Source organism: Sceloporus occidentalis, unplaced genomic scaffold (genome assembly GCF_023333645.1).
Source record: "Sceloporus occidentalis isolate IW3139 unplaced genomic scaffold, rSceOcc1.0.p SCAF_5, whole genome shotgun sequence".
In the NCBI taxonomy this organism is placed as follows: domain Eukaryota; kingdom Metazoa; phylum Chordata; class Lepidosauria; order Squamata; family Phrynosomatidae; genus Sceloporus; species Sceloporus occidentalis.
The window spans coordinates 100,343,604-100,365,190 of NW_028316985.1; the positions used below are offsets into that span (position 1 = coordinate 100,343,604).

At 40.1% G+C, this 21,587-nt stretch overlaps 1 protein-coding gene across 2 annotated transcripts in view; it reads right to left on the bottom strand.

Moving 5' to 3' along the window:
- Positions 1 to 789: 789 nt before the first annotated feature.
- PPARA (peroxisome proliferator activated receptor alpha) overlaps positions 790 to 21,587 on the bottom strand; it is a 57,118-nt gene continuing 36,320 nt past the window's right edge. For both annotated transcript variants that reach the window (XM_089524887.1, XM_089524888.1), the window contains 6 exons: positions 14,967 to 15,215; positions 10,988 to 11,148; positions 9,176 to 9,314; positions 4,882 to 5,084; positions 2,829 to 3,276; positions 790 to 1,453 (listed from right to left, as the gene is read on the bottom strand). In XM_089524887.1, coding sequence (XP_089381013.1) covers positions 1,206 to 1,453; positions 2,829 to 3,276; positions 4,882 to 5,084; positions 9,176 to 9,314; positions 10,988 to 11,148; positions 14,967 to 15,204 — 1,437 coding nt within the window. In that variant the 5' untranslated portion in view covers positions 15,205 to 15,215 and the 3' untranslated portion in view covers positions 790 to 1,205. The remainder of the gene's footprint in view (positions 1,454 to 2,828; positions 3,277 to 4,881; positions 5,085 to 9,175; positions 9,315 to 10,987; positions 11,149 to 14,966; positions 15,216 to 21,587) is intronic.

Genomic DNA, 21,587 nt, shown 5'->3' on the forward strand with positions numbered 1-21,587 from the left:
GCTGCTGTTGTGTGCCTTCAAACTGCCGACTCCTTATCATAGTTTTTTCTCGGCTTGATTTATTCTGAAGGTGTTTGCCAATGCTTTCCATTTAGATTAAGAGAGTGTAATTTGTCCAGATTTGCCTAGTGGGTTTCCATGACTGCGCAGGGATTCAAACCCTGGTGTCCTGGAGCGGTAGTCCAACACTCAAATCACTACACCAAAGTGGTATGAAAGACAGGGGCCAGAATTTCAACAAATAATTTAGATGCATACAATCTTTAGATCTGAAAAGTCTGGGTATAACCAGTGGCAAACACTTTTCTCTAGTTTTCAGCAGCAGACCTTTCTATTCCCATCATTTCACGCCTCAAACTGCTTCTGAAACTCCCATGTGGCCCAAGGACAACGCAGCTTAGAGAAACTAGGCCTTGCAGCCATCCTAAGAAGTTCTGTATCCTGGTCCACACTGCTAGTTTTCTTGCAGTAGTAGAACCAAGAGATGAGAAGCCATAATTTTAGAAAATTCACATGTGGCATGATTAAATTTCTACTGCTGCCCTAACTTTGGCCTGTTACAGACTGCCAAAATAAAGCTGCTTCAGGTCTTTTTGGGGGTATGCTGTTTAAATGATGCATGCACCCTAAGAATCCGGAAGCTGCACCAAAGCTGCACTCCAGTGCTTAAGAATGGCGTGTGGCTTTGGCGCGACCTCCGGACTCTGCATCATTTAAATAGCATACCTCCAAAGAGACCCGAAGCAGCTTTATTTTGGCAGTCTGTAACAGGCCATTGTGTAAATCACAGCGTACTGCCAGTCAGCCCTCTGTATCCATGGATTCAACCATTAATTGCTTGAAAATATTTTTTAAAAACAGATACCAAAAAGCAAACCTTGATTTTGCCATTTTATATAAGGAATGCCAATATACTACACCATTTTATATAATGGGACTTGAGCATCCACAGATTTTGATATCCATTTGGGGGGTGGGGGGTGGAAACCAAACCCCAGCAGACACCAAGGGCCTACTGTATGTACTTTTAAAAAGTACTTAAAAACAAGCCCCGGCAAAAGAAATGTGATATTCCAGTTACCTACATTTTAGGTTCACTAGTGGTTTGAGATTAAAGCATAGCAGAAAACAATTGTGCAAAGTTATTTGCTCCCATCTATTAATATTGCTATTTTCTTTACATATCATACAAATCTAGAACAACCTTAATACATATCTTTATAAATTTCCTGTAACAAAGGATGTAAGTGTGCATCAGATTCAGTCTTTTTGATTATCTGAACAAGATGAGCATGCTCTGTGACAAGCTGTCGGAGGTCTGCCATTTTCTGTAGGAGTTTTGGAAAGAGGAAGATGTCATCAGGATGGTTGTTTTGTAAATGAAGTTTTAGTACATGAACAATGCTCTCCTGCATCTTTTCAATGTGTCCAATGTTTACAAGGCCTGGGCGATCTGTTCTCAAAAATAAAAATGTTATTGATAACTGTTATATGTGACAAGAATTTATCTGCACATAAGAACTTAATGAAAGGCCTTATTTTTAACTACTTATTTTGTTGGTTTAAGTGATTATGGGCATGAGCCAGCCAATGTTTGCCTCTTTTTTTGAACCCCTTTTAACGATCTCATTGTGAACAGAAATGCATTTGTCTTAAACAACCGCAGTAACCTGTGCTGATCCCAAAATTATACAAGGGGCTCTGTCTCTGTTAAAGGGCACTGACGTCTCATTGAAGAGAGATGCGAGTGCTTTCTTAAAACTCCCAATGAAATAAATAAATAATCTGTTTTTGTAATTAGTATGAAGCAAAGAAAGGTTTGTTCTGGTAACAAGTTATCCTGAGAATTGTAAGAGAATAACTTGGTTATGCATTCCCCCCACTTTAAATTCTATTTTTAGGTAACATTTTAACTCAGGTGTGAAGAATCTGTAGATTCCTCCAAACGTTGGGCCTCAGCTCCCATCATTCCTGCTCAGGAACCACATCAATGAGAATTGGCCACAGGCTCTCCAGAACGGTTAACATGTATTTAACTCTGTAAAATAAATTTTGAACCTCTTTTTGTACTTGTCATTGCTGATTAAAGAAGTCATTACCTGATGGCACTATAATAAGGTGGTGGTATTCAGTCAAATTGTGAAAATAATTTTAATTATACCCAACTTCTCAACCGCAAGACTACTTCAAATCAGGCCACTATACAAGCATACTCAATCTAGTGAAAAATGTTGGCTCATGTTCCAAAATTTACTTTCACAGAGATACTTATTCTCCCAGATTGTAGTTGTGAGAGCCAGTATGGTTTTAACAAATCAAAACTCAGAAACAACCTGAGATCAGTATAAACATACTTCAGCTTTTATCCAAAATATATTATTTTCAACCTGTTAACTGCTTCCCTTATTGTTACTGTTATTCTTTTGTGCTTTTTTTTTAAACCCTGAAATAACTCGCAGGGGAAATTATTACAAAGCAGAAAGAGAGAGAAAAGCAAAGTCCATACTATGACCATGAAAGATAAAAACAAAATTATCAGAAAATTATTAGAAATTTATTTATTTATTTATTGCTAAAATTATTAGCAATATTCTGTTTTTAATATCTTTTGTTCCACATTTCTCTAAATTTCCTATTTGTTGCCAATTCTTGAATTTATTCATATATCATTTTTCATTTAACTTAACTTATTTTTTTTGGTTACAATTAGGTACTTGGAGTACTACTGAAGAACAGTGGGAGACAAACTGAAGTAAATAATCAGAAAAAATGTAGGACATAAAAGAGATTGCAGCTTAGACAGTAAATAATAGTAGCTTAAGTCTTACCTCCACAACAAATTATAGCAGCCACAAAAAGAGATATGTCACTATCATCTAGCTCCAGCGCATTGAATTTCATTGCAAAATCAAACTTCGGCTCCATAATATCACAAAATGGCTTCCTTAAACTTTTGAGGAATTCTCGAGTTATAAAACCATTTCCATAGGCTACTAACATCCCATCTTTGTTCATCACAGAGGCCAGCATGGCAAAAATTGCTTCATAAACCCCATATTTTAGTAGAGTCACCTGGTCATTTAGGTCTAGGTTTGAGAAGCCAGGGATAGATTTGGCAAATTCTGTAAGTTCTGTTACAGCCTCGACTGAGGTACACTGGCAGCAGTGGAAGATTCGAACTTCTGCCTCCTTGTTCTGTATCCCATTGGCTACCAGTTTTGCCACCAGTGTCTTCTCTGCCATACACAACGTATCCATATCATGTATAACAAATGGCTACAAAAAGACAGTAATAATAATTAAATACCGTAACAGCAACAATGTAATATATCAAACCCTTTCTTAAAACTTCTCTTTCAATTCAAGTTCATTATACTATTTGATAAGATGGGGATTTGTCATATAATAATTTCAAAAACATTAAGCATTTTGATAGTCATACAGGTAGACTTCAGGTAACAAAGCAGATGTGTTACTACTTTGTGCATTACTTCTTTAACAGTAAATTTGGTACCAGAGGCTGACCTAAGATGGAAAGAATAGGGATAAGTTCCTACCACACACAAAAAAGAGCAATTTAATATGTTTCAGCAAACATTTGAATTATAACCCACACCATGCCCAAAACCTATAGCAGATTTTCAAGAGTTGGGAACTGCAGAGGAAATCACTCATTTAAGCATGTGAGCTATATACTAATTTTAGAAAGGAAGTCAGGTTCCATATTATCCATATTAAGGAACTTAACCTGTCTGTAAGGATGTCAAACCATTAAATTTTCAGAGCTTTTATATCAATCTTACCACCTTTCTTTTTATATAACGCCAGCCCATACCATCTAGTTCGTATGGCCATCACATATAACTTGAGAATAAACCACTAACAGAAAGTCTTACTAGGGTTATTACAGTCCATGGCCCTTACATTGCCTGTCTACCTGTGACCCAACCAACACAAAGCCTGGGAGATCCACAAAATGAATGTCTCACAACTTTTAAAAACTTAAAAGCAGCAGCTTACCCCATGTAAATACAGGTAACTAGTACAAGAGAGTCCGGTAACTAAAATGCCAAGAATGATCAAGTTTCAATCCCTGGGAAAACTTTTTCATCATATGATCACAGCTTTTTTCCCCCTCTGTTTTTAGTTACCAATTTCCAAATTATCCAACCATGCTGCTTTTAAATACAGTTTTAAACTACTTTATATTGTGAATTTTTAATGTATTTATCAATGTTTTGTTTTTCTTTTAAATGTTGCAAGCTACCATGGGAAATGACTGAAGAGTACAAGATAAATCCCCCCAAATCATTAAGGAATAAATAAGCATGGTTGTCTTGTGATTAAATTTACTTTGATTGTGTGGGTTTCATAGATTAAGCAGTTACTCACATTAGCTCTACATACATGTATGCATAAATTGGCACTTTTGAATAAAACCCCAAACTCCCTTTTTAAAAAAGTGTGTAATAATGCATGCGTTTATCACAAAAGAAGTGTTTCCTCTTGACAGAGGAGGAGGAAAATGTCTTTTTAAAAAAAGGTCAGGTTGTTTTAAACTGAACCTTTGGCCTGTTACAGACAGCCAAAATAAAGCTGCTTTGAGTCACTTTGGTGGTATGGTATTTAATGATGCATGAGTCCTAAGAGTCTGGAAGCTTCACCAAAGCTGCACTTCAGTCCTTAGGACTGGAGCGTGGCTTTGGTGAGGCCTTTGGACTCTTAGGACGCATGTATCATTGAAATACCATACCTCCAAAGTGACTCGAAGCAGCTTTATTTTGGCTGTCTGTAACAGGCCTTTGATTTTATCTTACATGTGTATGAGCTTATGTATGTTTAGCTCACTTTTTTAAACATACTCTGGTAGTAAATACTTACTGGATTGTTATTGGTTTTTCCTGCAAGGATGATTCTGGCTTTGACTTTGTTCATATTAAAGTTTTTCAAATATGCTTCATAAATTCTCTTGGCAAGCGATTTAAGATCTGCGATTTCAGAATTTTCTATACAGTGTTCACCTGTTAGAACTTCAGCCTTCAACTTTGCCTTCTCTGATCTTGGCATCCGACCAAATCGAATTGCTGAGGGAAAAACATGCATTTAAAGTAGAACAATGTACATACTTGTTCTTCAGTTCTGGACCTGATCCTACAAGTCACTGTATCAGATCCTAGCACCAACAGCATCAGGATTAGATCAACCCATCGAATTAGATCATGTTCCAAAGGTGATATCTCCCTATTCACTCTGTATGTTGACCCCCGTACTCACTGGGAAATTAAAAAAGCTCAGTTTATTGTTCTTTCTCCATTGGGGGGGGGGGGTGTAATCCTTTAAGATCTGTTTAAGTTCATCAGAATCCCTCTACCATCTGCACTAGTCATTCTCTTCCCAGATTAAAAGCAGGGGTGGTCAAAGTGAAGCCCTGGAGCCATATGTAGTTAGAGTTGTCATATAATAATAAAATTTATTTTAAAGCACCTCTCTGCACCACGCAACATTAAAATATACAACATTACAACATTAAAATATATATTACATATTCCCAATACCTCCCTCCTTAAAATGCAATTAAACAATTTACAGTATAAAACTGTACGAACAGTATGAACCAGCAAGTTGCATGTAAAATATTTCACAATGTAGCCAGAAACCTAACTCCCAAAATCTGAATTTATAATTTCATTTTATTTTAAATTTCTTGTCCTTATGCCTTTTAGAGAACTTGAAAGGTGTTTTGACTGTATTTATTAGAGCAGTGAGGGGAAATGAGTGGCCCTCCAGATGATGCTGCGCTCCAACTTCTATGATCCCTGTCCACTAGCTATGCTGTCTAGAGCTGATGGGAACAGCAGCCCAACAGACATATGGAAGGTCATCAAGTTATCAACTGGATAGCTAGGATTTATCTGGATTCTAGGCATGCTACCCAGTGCTTGCTTGAACTGGATTCCAAACCCTCTCTATCCCTTGAAGCCAAGATATAGGGCTAAATGGAGACATTCTTCTGTCAAAATTATTCTGCAAGAAACCAGGCCACCCAGAAATTTCAGGAGCGAGAGCACCAGAGTGCAAGAAGGAAGGGAGAATCACATAGCAAGGGTGTGAGGCAAGGAAAAGAATAGAAGTGGTGTGGGTGGCAGTGTACCAAAAGCAAGAGAATGGTGCACAGCGATGATGTGAAGTGAGACATGGGAGGCAGTAGGAGAGACAGGAAAGCAAGCAGTGCCTCAAAAGCAAACAAAAAACCAAAAGCTCATTAAATCATAGAATCATAGAATCAAAGAGTTGGAAGAGACCACAAGGACCATCCACTCCAACCCCCTGCCATGCAGGAAATCCAAATCAAAGCATCCCTGACAGATGGCCATCCAGCCTCTGTTTAAAGACCTCCAAGGAAGGAGACTCTACTACACTCCGAGGGAGTGTGTTCCACTGTCGAACAGCCCTTACTGTCAGGAAGTTCTTCCTATTGTTGAGGTGGAATCTCTTTTCCTGTAGCTTGCATCCATTGTTCCGGGTCCTGTTCTCTGGAGCAGCAGAAAACAAGCTTGCTCCCTCCTCAATATGACATCCTTTCAAATATTTAAACAGGGCTAGCATATCACCTCTTAACCGTCTGTTCTCCAGGCTAAACATCCCCAGTTCCCTGAGTCGTTCCTCACAGGGCAAGGTTTCCAGACCTTTCACCATTTTAGTCGCACTCCAGTTTCGCAATGTCCTTTTTGAATTGTGGTGCCCAGAACTGGACACAATATTCTAGGTGGGGCCTGACCAGAGCAGAATACAGTGGCACTGTTACTTCTCTTGATCTAGACACTATACTTTTATTGAGGCAGCCTAAAATTGCATTGGCCTTTTTAGCTGCCGCATTGCACTGTTGACTCATGTTCAACTTGTGGTCTACTTGGAGTCCCAGATCCTTTTCACATGTAGTTTCATTCAGCCAGGTGTCCCCCATCCTATATCTGTGCATTTCATTTTTCCGCCCGTTTTGAAGGTGCAAGGTGAGGAAAGGAATAGGGGGAATAGGAGAGCAAGCTGTGTGAGCAGCAATGGACAAGAAGCAAGAGAGAGGCACATTGCAATGGTAAGAGGTAAGGTGAAGAAGGGAATAGGAGAGGGGTGAACTCTAACAGCATGAGCTGAGGCCCCCAAAAAATAGGAGAGAAAGGAGAAAAAGCACTAGTATGCAAAAACAAGGGAGGAGTACACCACAAGGGGTCAAGGTGAAGGAGAGAAGTAAAAGAGATGGGAGACTGACTCGCCATGTGGAAGAGGAAAAAGAGGGATAGACAGATTCAAGGTGAGATGATGATGTTTCCCCCCCTCACTTCAAGGTGGGGTACAACATGTTAATAAACAAAGCACAACTGAAGAAGAAAACACTTAAATCCAACAAAATATAATACTATAAATCTATTCAAATACACTCATATAATACATATGAGAGAGAGGGAGTAAGAGAGACAGAAGTGCGAGCAGCTGTGTGCAAAAAGCAAGCAAAGAAGCAATCTTTAAGGCCTGTTACAGACAACCAAAATAAAGCTGCTTCGAGTCACTTTGGAGGTATGCTGTTTAAATGATACATGCATCCTAAGAGTCCGGAAGCCGCACCAAAGCCATGTTCCAGTCCTAAGGACTGGAGTGCAGCTTTGGTGCAGCTTCCAGACTCTTAGGATGCATGCATCATTGAAACACCATACCTCCAAAGTGACTCGAAGCAGCTTTATTTTGGCTGTCTGTATAGGGCCTAAGATTCCAATGAAACTGGAGCTTTAGAGTGTATCTGTACTGCAGAGATATACCATTTTAATACCAACATTACTGCTATGATTCTGTCCTACACTACCTTGAGATTTGTCATTTGGTGAGGTACTTGGAATTCTCTGCTGGGGTGTTCCAATACATGTCCCTGAGTGTACACTACTATACTGGAGCTGTCTATAAATACATTCTAAATATTCACCAATCAACAGGATTCTGTCAGATATATATTAGTACTGTATTTCTGTAACTCTGTAATAGAGATACACTCTGAGAATTTTGCAGAAGTGTTGAAAGACTCACATTTAGAAGTATTCAATAATGAAGAAAAAGAAAGGAGGCTCCTTTTCAGTTAATTTAACAGAAGACTATAAAAATACAAAGTCTAATATTCTTAGACTTTTTAGAGACTTTAAGCTCACATGATATATCCAAATGAACAAATAAAATACATGTAACTTGATAAAGGGTAGCCGCAAAACTGATACTCTAATGTTGTATACAAATTTGATGATGAATCCGTTATGATATTGCTTCGTCTTCTTGTTGTTGTTGTGTGCCTTTAAGTCATTTCTGACTTATGATGACCTCACAACAAACCTTTCACGAGGTTTTCATGGCAAGATTTGTGCAGAGGAGTTTTGCCATTGCTATCCTCTGAGGTTCAGTGCATATGCCTTGCTCAAGGTCACCCGACAGGTTTCATGGCCCAGCTGGAAATCAAACCCTGGTCACCAGAGTAATAGTCCAATACACAAACCAATATACCATGTTGACTCTTTATGATACTGCAGAAATTGCTTGTGTCTCAATACACACAAATAAATCCAGTGGCAAAATACTACATTGCAATGGGTTTAGGATTAATACACTAAAAAAAAGGCATAAAATCAATGCTACTGCTATCCTCAATGAAAAGCATAGTATGCTTCATTCTGGGTTCAAATATGAAAGAAATATTAAACAGCTCTCCTGTGCTCCTTTACCAAAGTCTGGAATTGCTCAGTAAACAAAAACAAACACCATTTGCCTTTCTAACATTTTAATATCCTCATATTAAGAGAACTGAAGAACAGTGCACGAAAGAAAAATAGCACTGAAAAGTATTTGTGCAAATGTTCAGTGCAGTGTTTTGTTAAGCAAGTTTTAAAACAGTTTTTATGCTTAAATAAGTCATTCTGCAAGCAGATGACTACCCTTGGATTTAGTTTCAGCTTTAGCAGAAAGTGTAAAACAATCCTTGTGTGAATAGAATATGCACACTATATATGGATCAACCCCATTTTGCTTTGAACCACATTTGAGTAGGTTTTCAGTCTAAGAGTCAAAGAATGCTCTGTAATGATCTATTCCCAATCTGGATCACAGCTGAGATAAAATAAGAATTAAGGTTACTCTTACCTACCATTATGAGACATCCCTACTGAAAGGCACTTTTGAAAACGACAGTATTGGCACTTATTACGATTTTTTTTCTGAATTTTGCAATTGCGATCACATCTATCATAGCTAAGTTTTAGTCTGATTGTCCGCCTAAAAAAGCCCTGTGAAAATTTTGGAGAAAGAACAGATTAGACACACTGCAGCTTCTTAAAATTAAATTTCACATATAAGGCCACAATCCTAAAAATTCTTATTAGGGTGTATGCCCCAGTAAGAGAGTTTACTTCAAACAAACATGCTTGGCATTGTGTCAAACTTTCCCTCCTTTTATTTTCTGTATAGCCATCTGTAGGAGTAACAGTAGGCAAACATTATGTAAAAGTTAGACATAAAATGCATTGTGAAAGATCTTTTTGCTCTCATAAGTACATCTCTCTATGTTTGGTACGTAATTCAATGAACACATTGGTCTTACTTCTGATTTCACACTGTCTCCATGAAAGAGAACAACAATCCCCTCCTTAACTCTAAATTAGGAGTTGGAAACAAGAGCTGGTACAGACCTTTCTGTCTGAACTAAGCACTAGGACATGGAAGTCCAGAATGAATGAATGAATGAATGAATGAATGAATGAATAAATAAATAAATAAATAAAGCTTTATTTTTACCCCACCTCTCTGCCAGAAGGCAATCGAGGCGGCTTACAATTAAAAGAAAGCATACAATCCCCAATATCCCAGTTATTCCCTCCCTCCATAAAACATCAATTAAACACATTAACCATTAAAACAATACATTAAAATAATCAAAGACGGGCAAATGGGGCTACAGAGTACTCAGTGAGATGATGGATTGAATTAGTGGCTGGTTTGCTATTCAGGAAAGGCCTGCCAGAAGAGATCCTTCTTGACAGCCTTTTTAATGCTGTCCAAGCTGGTAATATAACAGATCTCCTCTGGCAGGCCATTCCATAATCTGGGAGCGGTTGAAGAAAAAGTCCTCTGGGCAGTTGCAGTCAACCTGGCCTTTATGGGTTGCAGTAGATTCTTCCCAGAGGACCTGAGTGCACGGGGTGGATCATACGGAAGGAGGCGAAAGTTGGACCCAGGCCATGTAGGGCTTTAAAGGTCATTACCAACACCTTATCCTGCGTCTGGAAACTAATAGGCAGCCAGTGGAGCAATTTTAAGATAGGTGTTATGTGGTCACTTCTGGTTTTTCCAGTGACCAACTTGGCTGCCATATTTTGAACTAACTGAAGTTTCTGGGCTAGACACAAGGAAAGCCCCATATAGAGTGCATTGCAGAAATCAAGTTGTGAAGTTACCAACGCATGTACCACAGTTTCCAGGTCCCCCAATTCCAGGGAAGGATGCAGCTGGCGTATCAGCCAAAGTATCAGAACTACTTTCAGGTCTATTTCTACCTTCCCCCATAAGTTCCAAACAAGGAATTGTGAAAGGAGAGGAAAGGCTTGTAGTCACCCAGTAACTATGTTCACCGGCACTTTGCTGATGAACAGCAGAAACATTAGGCATACCACTGCTGCTCATAACCTCCATGACAATTGGCTGATTTGGACCATGTCTCCTGTAAGATTGTTGGGTTGAAGGTTTATGGCAGGGATAGGAAATGCGTACCCCCCCAAAGCCATTTTGAACTTGCAAAGCCCTCCAGTGCACACACACCCATTAATACATTTCTGATTGAAATGCTTACTTTTAGTTATTTTTGTAATTTTCTTCTACTATTGCTTTTATTCAGTAATTCTCTACAAAGCAATGAACAGCCATTCTGTATTACTGTTTAAACACTAGATATTGTGGACAGTACCTTACAACCTTCACATGCATGAACTCCATAATGGTAGCCTGAAGCTTTATCTCCACATATTCTACATTCAATATTTAATGCTGTACTGGGTGTTTCATCTTTGCCGCTTGGGACTGTGGTAAGATTCACTGATGAAGGACTTGATGCTGGTGAAAGGGAGTCTGAAAGTAAAAAAAGAAAATAAAAGAAAGGGGGAATATTAACAAAATACTAGCTTCATCATCATCGTATACAAACAGTAAGCTGAATTCTCTGATTATCAGCCTGAGGAAGACTCAGTGTATTCAGCTGCCATGAAATGTTGACTGACTTCTGGGATGAAGGCTAGAAGGTAAACTAGGTAGATGATAGAAGAGAAAGGTGTATGCTGAACATTAGAATACCATAATTCTTTGCTCTAGCCAACAACTCAGTTGACTTGAAGGCTTACCAAGGAAAATGGAGTCACCCAAAGTAAGTTAATTACTTCCACATACAGCAGAGTCTCAATTATTTATTATTATTATTATTATTATTATTATTAAGCTTTATTTATATAGCGCTGTAAATTTACACAGCACTGTACGTACAATCTTTTAATTAGACGGTTCCCTGCCCTCAGGCTTACAATATAAGAAGACATGACACAAAAGGGGAAGGGACTCTCTCCCTCAGAAGCCAGGATGGAGCCAGATGCTTTCTGGGAAGGGCTCAGTTCCTTTGGGAGGCCTGGTGGGATTGGCCTACCTCCTCTCCGACATAAACAGAGCTGACTGATAGTCGGATACCCGAAAATGTTGGATAATCTAGAGGGTCATTTTGTCCCCAATGACGGTGCAAATGCTGGGGACAAAAATCCCTCGCCTCCCCTCCTCCCTCCTTCCCTACTTACCTCCTGCTTCCTCTGCAGCAACTTCTGCGGGGGCAGATCTTCCCTTTCCCCTAAAGGGCTCTTCAGAGCCCTTTGAGGGAAAGGAAAGGGAAGAAGGGAAAGCAAAGCCTGGCAGGGAGGAGGAGGAGTCAGCCTGCGACCTTCTTCTCTCTAAGGAGGTTTGCCAGACCTGAGGCATCACTGGAAGGACGCCTCAGGACTAGCAAAGCTCTCCAGAGAGGAGGAGTCCACACACCCTCTCCTCTCCTCTCCTTCCTGGGCAAAATGCTGCATCAACAGAAGTATAGTGTCTAGATCAAGGGAAGTAATAGTGCCACTCTATTCTGCTCTGGTCAGGCCCCACCTGGAATATTGTGTCCAGTTCTGGGCACCACAATTTAAAAAGGATGTTGAGAAACTGGAGCGTGTCCAAAGGAGGGCGACCAAAATGCTTGAAAGGGTCTGGAAACCATGTCCTATGAGGAATCACTTAGGGAGCTGGGGATGTTTAGCCTGGAGAAGAGAAGGTTAAGAGGTGATATGATAGCCCTATTTAAATACTTGAAGGGATGTCATATTGAGGAGGGAGCAAGCTTGTTTTCTGCTGCTCCAGAGACTAGGACCCGGAGCAATGGATGCAAGCTGCAGGAAAAGAGATTCCACCTCAACATTAGGAGGAATTTCCTGACAGTAAGGGCTGTTCGACAGTGGAACAAACTCCCTCGAAGTGTAGTGGAGGCTCCCTCCTTGGAGGTCTTCAAACGGAGGCTGGATGGCCATCTGTCGGCGATGCTTTGATCTGGATTTCCTGCACGGCAGGGGGTTGGACTGGATGGCCCTTGCGGTCTCTTCCAACTCTATGATTCTATGATTCTTTCCCCACCTCTGCTATTCCCGCACGCACTATTCCCATCCTATAGTGACAAATACTCAAGTTTGCAGCTGGCAGCTTTCTGGAACAATATAGTACAAATACCATGGTATGAAAACTGGAAAGGGTATTTATCCCTTCCCCACTTGTAAAACTCCCCTCTTCCTCATTAACATAAACAAGTTTATTGAATAGCCCGAAGGCCGTTTCAAAACACTCAAAACATAGTAATACAACAATGCCACACACACACACACACACACACACACACACGCACACACAATGTTATTACAGTGCACTAAGTGCAATAAACCACAATACAATATAGATACGGATAAATAGCCTGAACATGCACAGCTTATATACAGACTATACAAATCTAAAAATATACAGTATGTATTAAAAGATATACAAAAACAGGTGAGAATAAAATGTTTACACAATCGAACAGTAATGTGTAAGATAGTAACCATGGGAAGTAAAATAGTACATAACTCCTGTCTTCTCTGGTGTTATATGCAGAAACATTTTTTGGGATGTATGTTTCTCACAGATTTGGAAGGGATCTCAAAGGTCCAAGGTTTAAGAAACTTTGGTTGGATACAGACCGCTCCTTTCCTCGACAGATCGGGGCCTGAGCTGCCACAGCGGCAGCCCTGGAGGCCCTGATCCGCCGCTTTTCCTGGCCTCGGGGAAGCGGCAAAACGCTTCATGCCCCAAGGACACCCCAACAGCGGCGGGGGGAGAGAGAAAGGAGCCGCTCAGCCCCTTTCTCTTTAGTATCATTGGCGCGGCTGTGTAAAGGCCATGCCAGCGATATGCAGCATGAAAGGAGCTCTGTTTTAGAGCTCCTTTGGGCGCCGCTGAAAGGGCGCCAAGACATAACAGCTGCATCATGCCGTTTGGACATGACGCAGCCATTACATCAAAATGGTGGCGCCCAGGTAGACAGGGCGCTGCCATTTTGACGTACTCAGTACCTACTAGGGTTAGGGAGCATCTAAAAAGGATGGTCCCGGGCAACCCTAGCACGTACTGAGTACGTGCTTAATGGCCCATGTAAACAGGGCCTTTGATTCCATATTCTGCATATAAGATAGAAATAAAATCACAAACTGAAGTTCCTTGCCAATGCAGAAAATTTCCAGCCGTGACATCCTTGATAAGTGTCACACAAACACAGTTTAAAAACATACCATGAAGAAGTCTACTACCTTCCAAGGCAATCTGTTCCACTATCAAAGACCTTGTACATCAGATATTTTTCTATAATGTTTAATATTTTTGAACCCATTAATTCAGGTCCAGTTATCTGGAGCAACTGCAATGAAATTTATTCCATCCTATGTGTGTCAGGTTCCACTTTTACCACTAGCCCAACAGCCTGTATTCCAAAGGTCATCAATACACACCAAAAGAAAATGCCATGTGTAGGCTGTAAATAAACCATCTAATTTCATTCTGGAAAATAAGGGGGTTTAAAGACATGAAAATTTAAATTAGTAATCTTCAATGTTTTGATTCTGTAGAAACCACTATATTTAAAAAAAAAACATGGAAGCCTATTTTATTTTAAACTGTATATGTCCTATTTTCTTCTCTTCAAACTGACCAGACGTACTGGATACAGGACTTTTATATCTAGTTAACTGTGCATAAGAGGAAATGTATACAGATACAGCTTCTTGTGCAAGAGAGTAAGAGTGTGTTGATTATGAAAATATCTTGTTTGCATTTATTTATTTATTTATTTGGATTTACATCCTGCCTCTCTCCTGGGATGGGATCCTGTGTATTAGCATAAAGGACTTCTACCCTTTGTGCACCTGATCATCTTTTTCAAGCACTCACCACCTTTCCTTGTTTTTCTCTCTCTCCAAAAAGAATAAAATAAAATGAATGAGAAAATGTGATAGCATTACCATTAATGTAATGTGACCTACTAGTAGAGAGCGGGGAAACCACCTCTAGGTTTTACTGGTGCTATAAATTTCTAATACCAATTAGTATTGTGATAATGAGTCCAATATATTTCCTATCATTATAATTTAGAATTGCAGCCAATGACAAGCGATACATATTCAAAAGAAACACATAATTTACTAAAATCTGTAGAGCGGTTTTTAATTAAGAATACATGCACTTATTTCCAAATTATTAATTTTCATGTGAACAGTATAGAAATTGAAACATTTAAACTTGCTTCATCCATAAGATGCATAGTTCTTTACATCCATGCCATGTGACATACTTCTTACCTGTAATGATTGATCCATCAGACCCAGGTCCATTTCCCAATGATGGGAAGTCTGTTACACTTAATGCTCCTGAGCTGTCCCCACTTATAGACTGTGAGAGCTCTTTTATACTCTCCATGTCTTGCAAAAAATCTTCAGACAACGGACTGCCAAGATCCTCCTCCTTTAGGGGAATAAGGGGACAAAGCTGGCTTTCTGTGTCTACCATTTTGGTGAGTGAAGTTATGTCAGTTAGCATTTATTAGCTGTCTGAAAGTAAAAACAAAATAGTATGTAAGAAAAATACATATGTGTCTGTTTATTTACTGAATCCTCATAAGATTGCACACAAGATAAAAAGAAAAAATATTAACAATTATAAGAGAATACAACAGAAACAATTATGATACAGATAAAATTAGGAGCCCTAAAATTAAAACAGGTTGGTGAAACCAGTTTGGTCTTTCCTGAAGAAGTACAAAGAAATGGTCTACTGATATCTTCTACCTCATGGAAAGTGACTGCAGGGGTTCAGCGTCAGCACTATAAAGGACACAGAATATATGAAAGAACAACATAGGAAGCAGTTTCATGGGTGTGACCTGGAAGTTCAAAAGATGACCACCACAATCCTGACCCAGCATGGTTTGTGTGAAAAAACTGTTTGTATAAATTAGAAATCAGACATGAATGGTGTGTTTGTAAACTAACATGGAAGTATCTAGATCTATACAGAGAAAAGACAATTCCTGTAGTGGCTTGAAAAAAGTACACTTAACACGAAAGAAATGGCACAGCCAAAATTTGGCATACAATTCCCAATGTGAATGAGCACCCCCATTTAAATTACATGCATTTAACATGAGCTTTGATTATTTAGATGAAGTGTTAGGCAAGTCCCAGGGCCATTTCCCCCTGCCTGGACCTTTGTGCATCAGACCAGAACTTCCTATCAGTGGGGAATAAATCTGAGCCAGACTAAATATGTCAAACTGGAACATGCAACTGGATGGCAGCATCAGTAGTGGTTGACACTAAAGGAGGATTTTTCAGAGACAATGGCAGTGGAATATTAGCTAAAGTACTATGCAACCCCCCCCCCCAAAAAAAAAACAACAACAACCCACTGCAAAGGTTGACAAATACCTATCTGTCTACTGGATGCAATCTTGCCTGTTTGACAATAAGAAAACAAAAATAAGTACCACAGATGATGGGTAATGAAGACATGAAGATATTTAAAGATTTTCTATTACTTTGTCTTAGTCATTAATCATTAATCATTAAAGTTAAGAAATCAGAAGATGGCCAAGACTTGGAAAGGCAGCTATGAAGGAAGTAGATAAACTCTTCAAGTGTAAAGATATATCAGTAGATACCAAAGACAGAGAGAGCTAGCAAGGTGTAGTGGTTTGAGTGTTGGACTAGGACTCCACGAGACCAGAGCTTGAATTCTTGCTCAGTTATGGAAATCTGCTGTGGGACCTTGGGTAAGTCATACAGTCTCAGACTCCTCTGAATAGTGTCAACAATAAGTCAGAATCAGCTTGAAAACACATAACAATAATCACTAAAGAGAGAATCATCCATGGCATAGTATTTCTGATTTCTATGCATGAAGGTGAAAGCTGGATAGTTTTAGGTTTAGTTAACCTGAGTGCAGCAACCACAAGCCATATCATTAATTAATTAATTTGTTCCATTTACATGCTGTCTTTCTCCTGATGTGGGACTCAAGGCAGCTCACACAGCTATAACAAGATCAGCTAAAAACCCAATGATAAAAAATTACAATTAAAAAACACCGCAATAAAACTATTAGTTTTTAATATAAACACACACACACACATTTTTTTTAAAAAAGTTGAAAATAGAACATGCACACCTGAAAATGCTCCTTGCAAGCAGTTACTCATTAAAAGCCTGTTTGAATAAAAATGTTTTTGCCTGTTGGCAGGAGAGCAGTCTAGCCTCCCATAGAACTGGGAGAGCAATTGAAAAGACTTTCTCCTGTATTCTCACTAGATGGGCATGTGATGGTGGCAAGAGCAATGCCCTTCTTTGAGCAGCTTCATATAGGGAGATATGGTCTTTCAGAAAGGCTAGACTTAAACTTTTAGACAGGCTGTAGAGCTTTATAGGTCATGAGCAGCACTTTGAATTGTGCCCAGAAACAAACCAGTAATCAGTGAAGCTGTTATAACAAGGGAGTTATATGCTCCCTATAACTGGCCCCAGTCAGCATTCTGGCCACAGCATTTTGGAACGACTCAAGTTCTGAACAGTTTCCAAAGGCAGACCCAGGCAGAATGCATTACAGTATCCAAACGAGATATAATCAAGGCATGTGTCACCATAGCCAGATTCGATGACTTAAGGAAAGAGTGCAGCTGGCACACCAATTTTAGCTGTGCAAATGCATTCCTGGCCACTGCTGAAACCTGGGCATCCAGGCTCAGAGTAGAGTCCTGGAGTACACCCAAGTTGTGTGCCTAAGATTTCAAGGGGAGGGTAACCCCATCCAGGATATGCAAAATCCTTATTCCATAATCTGCTTTTCAACTGACCAGGAACACTTCTGTCTTGTCTGAATTAAGTTTTAATTTGCTTCAGTACTGAGACAACTTCCTTGAAATCAGATAAAAAAGAGAGAGAGAAGTGAATGTCATCAGCATTCTGCTACTACCATTCCCCCAACTCTGGAGAAAGTATCCCAGTAGTTTCACGTATATGTTAAACACCACATTATACAGAACTTTGCCCCGAGGAATACCAAAGATAAACAACTGGTATCACCCAGCACCACTTTTTGAGTAAAGGGTAAAACCATGCCCACAAGTTCCATTCCAGAGAGGCAGCCCAGAAGGTTGATAGTATGAAAATCCTCTGATATCATGTTCATGGTATCAAAAGCTTCTGAGAGGTTCAGTGATACATTGGCCCTGTCCAGTTCCCAGTGTTGGTCATTCACCAAGGCCCCATTTCCACTGGACTATAAATCGAATCAAGAATCGGATTATAGGAACATCGTTCCCATCTGAAGTCACATTTGATCCTTGTTTAAGGAAAACTGTTCCCATTTGAATCATTTGATCCAGCTTTGATTGATTTCTCTAGCTAAAACCCGAAGCAGCGGTGGATAACCCGGGTTATCATGACACTACTTTTTCGGAGGCTTTTTTTGCAGCTGCCGTGTCAGATCCGAGGCAAATTAATAGGAACGACAAGGGTGTCTGAATCGGGGGAGGAGCAATGTTCAAGGGGCTGTCCCGGCGGTGTCACCGGCTTTGTTCTTTCCTGGCATTCCCAGCACCATTTCCCCCCCTTTGCGTAGCTTTTCCCCGGTGGTATGTAAAACCTTGTTTTTTTAAAAAAAGAAGAAAGTTAAACTGGGTTTTTTGAAGAGGGAGGGGAAATGAAAGGAAAGAGCAGAAGGGATATGGAGAAAGGGAGGCTGGCGAAAACTTTTTGTAAGTGGAAAGGAAAAAGAAAGAGAGAGAGAGAAACCCAAAACCCTGAATGTGGCTCCTGCATCCAGCCTTGTTTCCTTTTTTGAGATAGAAAAGGGGTGGCTGGCTGCTGCATATTGGGATGGTTTGAAGAAGAAGGGGGGATTAGAAATTACTCTGACGTCTAATCGCCTATGCTCTTGACTGACAGCTTTTTAAAAATGGTTCCAGAAAGGCAATGGGAATGGGAAACAAAAAAACCTGCGTCAAAACACAACCGAGAAATATTAATGGAACGAGAACATGGGTCAAGAAAAATCGAGTCCGTTTGCTCCCTTTTGTAATGGGAACAATGGACCTGTTCGAATACGATCCAGACTCACAGTGATATACGTCGTTTTATATGCCCAGTGGGAATGGGGCCCAAGTCAAACAATGATGCCTCTGTGCTATAGTCAGGTCTGAAGCCAGACTGAAGTGAATCTAGATAATCCATTTCATCCAGGAATCTCTGGATACGGGAGGCTACCACACACTCTAAAAAAGGAGATATTGGAAACTGGCCTATCATTCTTTAGAATGGTGGGGTTCAGGGTGGATTTCCCCCCCAGTAATGGCCTCACCACAGCCTCTATTATGCAGGATGGAAAGCTGTTTTGCTGCAACCACTGTCATCTAGTACCAAACTAAACGGAAAGACCAGAACAACAACAACAACAACAACAACAACAACAACAACAACAAAAATGAAGACAAGAAAGCACTAATACCAGGAATCCCCACCTATCTCCCCACAGGTACAAGACTGACAGAAACTGCTCTGTCCCCACAGAACTGGGTCGGAATGACAGAAACAAGGACTCTGATTTCCTATGCTTCAATGTTTTATCTAGGTAGAAATACAACATTCAGCACAGATCAAGTATGTGCTAGCCCCTTTCTTGACATGATTTACCTAGGGCAGGAGGGACATTTTCTGTGAATTAAGGAGTTTGTTTAGGCATAAGGCCAGAGTCTGACTGGAGGACCATCTTATCAGTAAAGAAAAAGCATAACTTGGCACCTGAAAAATGAGCCACCAATTCAACACTATGCAGACAGTCACAATGATAACTTACAGAAACAGACTTTTAAGTAAGAGGTTTTAAGGAGCACATAAGAACCTAATTTAGATGCCACATGGGGAAATAGTGAGATAACTGAGGAAACCCACTCCTTTGAAAAACTCCCTGATAAGAGGATAGGGCAAGATCTAAGTTTTTATCATTTATCCCTGCATATTAAAGGCTGCTGTTTGTCTCTTTAATGAGTAATTACTAAAGTCCCCAACTAGGCCAGCCTCAAGGAAATATAAAATTGCCCTCATGGCATTCACTGAAAACAGCGATTGATTAGTGTTACCCAATCCAAAAAGATTTTTCAGGTAGTGCTTCACAACTTGCTAGTGGACTTCCTGAAGGAAGATAAAAGGGATACTTAGGAGAATCTTGGACTCATATGCTATTGTTGGTAACCAGCATCTTTTCACCTTTAAGTGGTTAATCAAAAGAGGTCAGGATGTGGATGAAGAAGTGAGACCTGGGTAAGAAGCTCCCACCTGCTTCAGTATTCTTGGAATGCCAGGTTGATCAACTTTGGGAACCGAGGCTGGATGGATTCTGGAAACAAAGTCAGGCCAGTCCAAGTGACTATACTCATGAAAGATCTGAGCTGGGAAGAGGTAACTGGACAAGGGCAAATTCAAAAGCAAAGTCAAAAGGCAGTACAGGGGTCAAGTGAACAGAGTCCTAGCAGGTAACAGGTAAAGCTAGCAAAGGTGATTTGGAGCCAGCAATCAATGTTTCAGACCAGTAAATTCCACTCAGAAATCCAGCCAGTTGGGTAAAGGCAGCTCAACAGTAAACACGTTTAGTTAAGGTACCAAGGAAATCAGTCAAAGCAAAAGGCAAAGCATCTAGGAACAACTGATAAGTGCTGAATGTGATACAAATGTTGTCTCCAACAGCTCCTCCAGCCTAGGACAGAGGCTTTTATACTTGGGCTGCTGGAGCACCACCTGAGACCCAGCTGGAGGGACTTCAGCAAAAGATGCTAGGCTGCATCAATAAAAATATAGTGTTTAGATCAAGGTAAGAAATAGTACCACTGTATTCTGCTTTGGTCAGGCCCCATCTGGAATACTGTGTCCAGTTCTGGGCACCACAATTCAAAAAGGATGTTGAGAAACTGGAGTGTGTCCGAAGGAGGGCGACTAAAATGGTGAAGGGTCTAGAAACCATGCCATATGAGGAGAGACTTAGGGGGCTGGGGATGTTAAGCCTGGAGAAGAGAAGGTTAAGAGGTGATATGATAGCCCTGTTTAAATATTTGAAGGGATGCCATATTGCGGAGGGAGCAAGCTTGTTTTCTGCTGCTCCAGAGAATAGGACCCAGAACAATGGATGCAAGCTACAGGAAAAGAGATTTGGGCTCAACATTAGGAGGAACTTCCTGGCAGTAAGGGCTGTTCGACAGTGGAACATATTACCTCAGAGTTTTGTGGAGTCTCCTTCCTTGAAGATTTTAAAACAGAGTCTGGATGAGTATGCTTTGATTGAGAGTTCCTGCATGGCAGGGGGTTGGACTGGATGGCCCTAGTGGTTTCTTCCAACTCTATGATTCTATGATCTTCCTAGGACCAGGACTGAGACTCAGTTCCTTATAGATGGGTATGCTGACAGGTAGCCTTCAGTGTAGCTGGAACTTTCATTCACTGTCTCTCTCTGGCTGGCTGGAACCTCTAAATCCTGCCCCCACTGAGTAACTAATTTAATCCTCATCTAACCCACCTTCTAAGAATGCAATATTCTTTGCTTCTGCTCTCAAAAGTTCAAGTCAGGGTCACTGAGTGCAACAGGTTCAATCATGACTCAAGAGTTTCAGATGCATCGGCAGAATCCTGCAATGGGGTATGAAATTGGAGAATCTTTGAAAGCTTGAAGCTGTGAGCTCCAGAACTGGGACTCAAGGCAGTTTGCAATGAGATTAAATCAGAAATTATAATTCTGAAATACAATTAAAACAGTAGTATTAAAACACTGAGTTAAAAAAATCAAAAGGACATAACAATAACAGTATATTGCTTATATGGATTTAAATTGTCACGTGAGAAATAGTATTTTTACAAAGAAACTTACCAAGGAAATTGGAGTTA